The 5,000-nt window shown below is 48.6% G+C and overlaps 1 protein-coding gene across 6 annotated transcripts in view; it reads right to left on the bottom strand.

Annotated features, from left to right (window-relative positions):
• Positions 1 to 5,000, bottom strand: part of fgfr3 (fibroblast growth factor receptor 3) — a 276,573-nt gene that overhangs the window by 748 nt on the left and 270,825 nt on the right. For all 6 annotated transcript variants that reach the window (XM_042325043.1, XM_042325042.1, XM_042325041.1 and 3 more), the window contains 2 exons: positions 1,726 to 1,831; positions 1 to 1,510 (listed from right to left, as the gene is read on the bottom strand). The exon at positions 1 to 1,510 is cut by the window's left edge and continues 748 nt beyond it. In XM_042325043.1, the coding sequence (XP_042180977.1) occupies positions 1,364 to 1,510; positions 1,726 to 1,831 (253 nt within the window). In that variant the 3' untranslated portion in view covers positions 1 to 1,363. The remainder of the gene's footprint in view (positions 1,511 to 1,725; positions 1,832 to 5,000) is intronic.

The following is a 5,000-nucleotide window of genomic DNA, read 5'->3' on the forward strand; positions in this document are numbered from 1 at the left end:
GGTTCCCATCAGAGAGATTGGTTCTATATTTCCCTCCTGTTGAAGGGTTTGACTACAGCTTGGTTCCCATCAGAGAGATTGGTTCTATATTTCCCTCCTGTTGAAGGGTCTGACTACAGCTTGGTTCCCATCAGAGAGATTGGTTCTATATTTCCCTCCTGTTGAAGGGTCTGCCTGCAGCTTGGTTCCCATCAGAGTTTCAAACAGCAGAGACTTCTGTTACAGTCCTGGTTCAGATTGTTGTATTGTAGTCCCATTCTGTTGCATGATGGTTGAGATGATTCAACAGAGGTGAGGGTGAGGGATCTTGGAGTAAAGCTCTAACTGTTATTGGAAGAACTAGTCACATCATTTTGTTGATTCTGGCTCTGCTGGTATGCTGCACATTTGCAAAAACTAGGTCCCGTGTACTCCACTGAGGAGAGGTAAAGAGACCCAGCCTCCCTGGCCAATAGTGTTATAGATACCCAGCCTCCCTGGCCAATGGCGTTATAGATACCCTGCTTCCCTGGCCAATGGCGTTATAGATACCCTGCTTCCCTGGCCAATGGCGTTATAGATACCCTGCCTCCCTGGCCATTGGCGTTATAGATACCCTGCCTCCCTGGCCAATGGCGTTATAGATACCCTGCCTCCCTGGCCAATGGCGTTATAGATACCCTGCCTCCCTGGCCAATGGCGTTATAGATACCCTGCCTCCCTGGCCAATGGCGTTATAGATACCCTGCCTCCCTGGCCAATGGCGTTATAGATACCCTGCCTCCCTGGCCAATGGCGTCATAGATACCCTGCCTCCCTGGCCAATGGCGTTATAGATACCCTGCTTTCTTTTTGCCAATGGCGTTATAGATTCCCTGCTTTCATGGCCAATGGCGTTATAGATGCCCTGCCTCCCTGGTTAATGGTGTTCATGTCCTTGTGTCAATCTCCTCCCAGTCCTGTGGGTTAGAGTTAGGTTCCAGTAGGCACTGAATGGTTTGACCTTTCGGATTGTCAATAACTAAAGACTGGCCAAGTACAAAAAATATACATTTTCATTTTTAAGAAAAAAAAAAGGTTTTGGCGGCAAAAAATTGTCCAACCTTCAATGCAAAGAGTCTTAAAAAATGTGTCCGTTTGAGGATGTATTGCATGGGCTGTTCTCTTCCTCATATCTGGAGGAGGCTCAAAGTATGACGCTGAGAGGTGTCTCGGGGGAGCCCCCCCCCCTCTCCCCATCCAACCCCACCTATGTCCTGATTGCCATGTAAATCTGCAGCAGTTTGACAAGGTTATTCCCCCCTCATTTTGGGGAGGCAGGGTTGGTCAGGGAGGGGGTCGTGAGAAGGGGGTCGTGGGGAAGCAGGGTTGGTCAGGGAGGGGTTCATGGGGAGGCAGAGTTGGTCAGGGAGGGGGTCGTGGGGAGGGGGTCGTGGGAGAACACAGAGTCATCTCCTGAGGAACAGGTGCTGCTGGAGTCTTGGCAGGTCGGAGAGTACTGCTCAAACGGAACAGACAGGTCCAGGTACTCCTGTTGTAACACAACACACAGTGTTAGAACAGACAGGTCCAGGTACTCCTGTTGTAACACAACACACAGTGTTAGAACAGACAGGTCCAGGTACTCCTGTTGTAACACAACACACAGTGTTAGAACAGACAGGTCCAGGTACTCCTGTTGTAACACAACACACAGTGTTAGAACAGACAGGTCCAGGTACTCCTGGGTTTATAGGTGTGACTTACGTCTGTGGAGGTCATGGACAGAACCCTGTCATGGTCCTCCACCAGCTGCCTGAAGGTAGGTCTCTGAGATGGGACAGCGTGCCAGCACTCCCTCATGATCATATATCTACAGGGACACACAACAGTTACAATACATCACAGTCTATACAGACCACACCATACAATACAACACAGTCTATACAGACCACACCATACAATACAACACAGTCTATACAGACCACACCATACAATACATCACAGTCTACACAGACCACAAAATACAATACAACACAGTCTATACAGACCACACCATACAAGACAACACAGTCTATACAGACCACACCAAACAATACATCACAGTCTACACAGACCACACCATACAATACAACACAGTCTATACAGACCACACCACACAATACATCACAGTCTACACAGACCACACCATACAATACAACACAGTTTATAAAGACCACACCATACAATACATCACAGTCTATACAGACCACACCATACAAGACAACACAGTCTATACAGACCACACCATACAATACAACACAGTCTATACAGACCACAACATACAACACAGTCTATACAGACCACACCATACAACACAGTCTATACAGACCACACCATACAATACAACACAGTCTATACAGACCACACCATACAATACAACACAGAGAATTCTCTTCGATTATAATCACAGCCGTATATATCCCCCAAGCAGACACATCGATGGCTCTGAACGAACTTTATTTAACTCTCTGCAAACTGGAAACGATTTTAACAAGGCTAATCTGAAAACAAGACTCCCTAAATTTTATCAGCATATCGATTGCGCAACCAGGGGTGGAAAGACCCTGGATCATTGTTACTCTAACTTCCGCGACGCATATAAGGCCCTGCCCCGCCCCCTTTTGGAAAAGCTGACCACGACTCCATTTTGTTGATCCCTGCCTACAGACAGAAACTAAAACAAGAAGCTCCCACGCTGAGGTCTGTCCAACGCTGGTCCGACCAAGCTGACTCCACACTCCAAGACTGCTTCCATCACGTGGACTGGGAGATGTTTCGTATTGCGTCAGACAACAACATTGACGAATACGCTGATACGGTGTGCGAGTTCATTAGAACGTGCGTTGAAGATGTCGTTCCCATAGCAACGATTAAAACATTCCCTAACCAGAAACCGTGGATTGATGGCAGCATTCGTGTGAAACTGAAGGCGCGAACCACTGCTTTTAATCAGGGCAAGGTGTCTGGTAACATGACTGAATACAAACAGTGCAGCTATTCCCTCCGCAAGGCTATCAAACAAGCTAAGCGCCAGTACAGAGACAAACTAGAATCTCAATTCAACGGCTCAGACACAAGAGGCATGTGGCAGGGTCTACAGTCAATCACGGACTACAGGAAGAAACCCAGCCCAGTCACGGACCAGGATGTCTTGCTCCCAGGCAGACTAAATAACTTTTTTGCCCGCTTTGAGGACAATACAGTGCCACTGACACGGCCTGCAACGGAAACATGCGGTCTCTCCTTCACTGCAGCCGAAGTGAGTAAGACATTTAAACGTGTTAACCCTCGCAAGGCTGCAGGCCCAGACGGCATCCCCAGCCGCGCCCTCAGAGCATGCGCAGACCAGCTGGCCGGTGTGTTTACGGACATATTCAATCAATCCCTATACCAGTCTGCTGTTCCCACATGCTTCAAGAGGGCCACCATTGTTCCTGTTCCCAAGAAAGCTAAGGTAACTGAGCTAAACGACTACCGCCCCGTAGCACTCACATCCGTCATCATGAAGTGCTTTGAGAGACTAGTCAAGGACCACATCACCTCCACCCTACCTGACACCCTTGACCCACTCCAATTTGCTTACCGCCCAAATAGGTCCACAGACGATGCAATCTCAACCACACTGCACACTGCCCTAACCCATCTGGACAAGAGGAATACCTATGTGAGAATGCTGTTCATCGACTACAGCTCGGCATTCAACACCATAGTACCTTCCAAGCTCGTCATCAAGCTCGAGACCCTGGGTCTCGACCCCGCCCTGTGCAACTGGGTACTGGACTTCCTGACGGGCCGCCCCCAGGTGGTGAGGGTAGGCAACAACATCTCCTCCCTGCTGATCCTCAACACTGGGGCCCCACAAGGGTGCGTTCTGAGCCCTCTCCTGTACTCCCTGTTCACCCACGACTGCGTGGCCATGCACGCCTCCAACTCAATCATCAAGTTTGCGGACGACACAACAGTGGTAGGCTTGATTACCAACAACGACGAGACGGCCTACAGGGAGGAGGTGAGGGCCCTCGGAGTGTGGTGTCAGGAAAATAACCTCACACTCAACGTCAACAAAACTAAGGAGATGATTGTGGACTTCAGGAAACAGCAGAGGGAACACCCCCATCCCATCACATCGATGGAACAGTAGTGGAGAGGGTAGCAAGTTTTAAGTTCCTCGGCATACACATCACAGACAAACTGAATTGGTCCACTCACACAGACAGCATCGTGAGGAAGGCGCAGCAGCGCCTCTTCAACCTCAGGAGGCTGAAGAAATTCGGCTTGTCACCAAAAGCACTCACAAACTTCTACAGATGCACAATCGAGAGCATCCTGGCGGGCTGTATCACCGCCTGGTATGGCAACTGCACCGCCCTCAACCGTAAGGCTCTCCAGAGGGTAGTGAGGTCTGCACAACGCATCACCGGGGGCAAACTACCTGCCCTCCAGGACACCTACACCACCCGATGCTACAGGAAGGCCATAAAGATCATCAAGGACATCAACCACCCGAGCCACTGCCTGTTCACCCCGCTGTCATCCAGAAGGCGAGGTCAGTACAGGTGCATCAAAGCTGGGACCGAGAGACTGAAAAACAGCTTCTATCTCAAGGCCATCAGACTGTTAAACAGCCACCACTAACATTGAGTGGCTACTGCCAACACACTGTCAATGACACTGACTCTACTCCAGCCACTTTAATCATGGGAATTGATGGGAAATTATGTAAATATTTAAACAATGCTACCTTATATAATGTTACTTACCCTACATTATTCATCTCATATGCATACGTTGATACTGTACTCTATATCATCGACTGCATCCTTATGTAATACATGTATCACTAGCCACTTTAACTATGCCACTTGGTTTACATACTTATCTCATATGTATATACTGTACTCGATATCATCTACTGTATCTTGCCTATGCTGCTCTGTACCACCACTCATTCATATATCCTTATGTACATATTCTTTATCCCCTTACACTGTGTTATAAGA

The sequence above is a fragment of the Oncorhynchus tshawytscha genome, linkage group LG08, assembly GCF_018296145.1.
Source record: "Oncorhynchus tshawytscha isolate Ot180627B linkage group LG08, Otsh_v2.0, whole genome shotgun sequence".
Taxonomy (NCBI): Eukaryota; Metazoa; Chordata; class Actinopteri; order Salmoniformes; family Salmonidae; genus Oncorhynchus; species Oncorhynchus tshawytscha.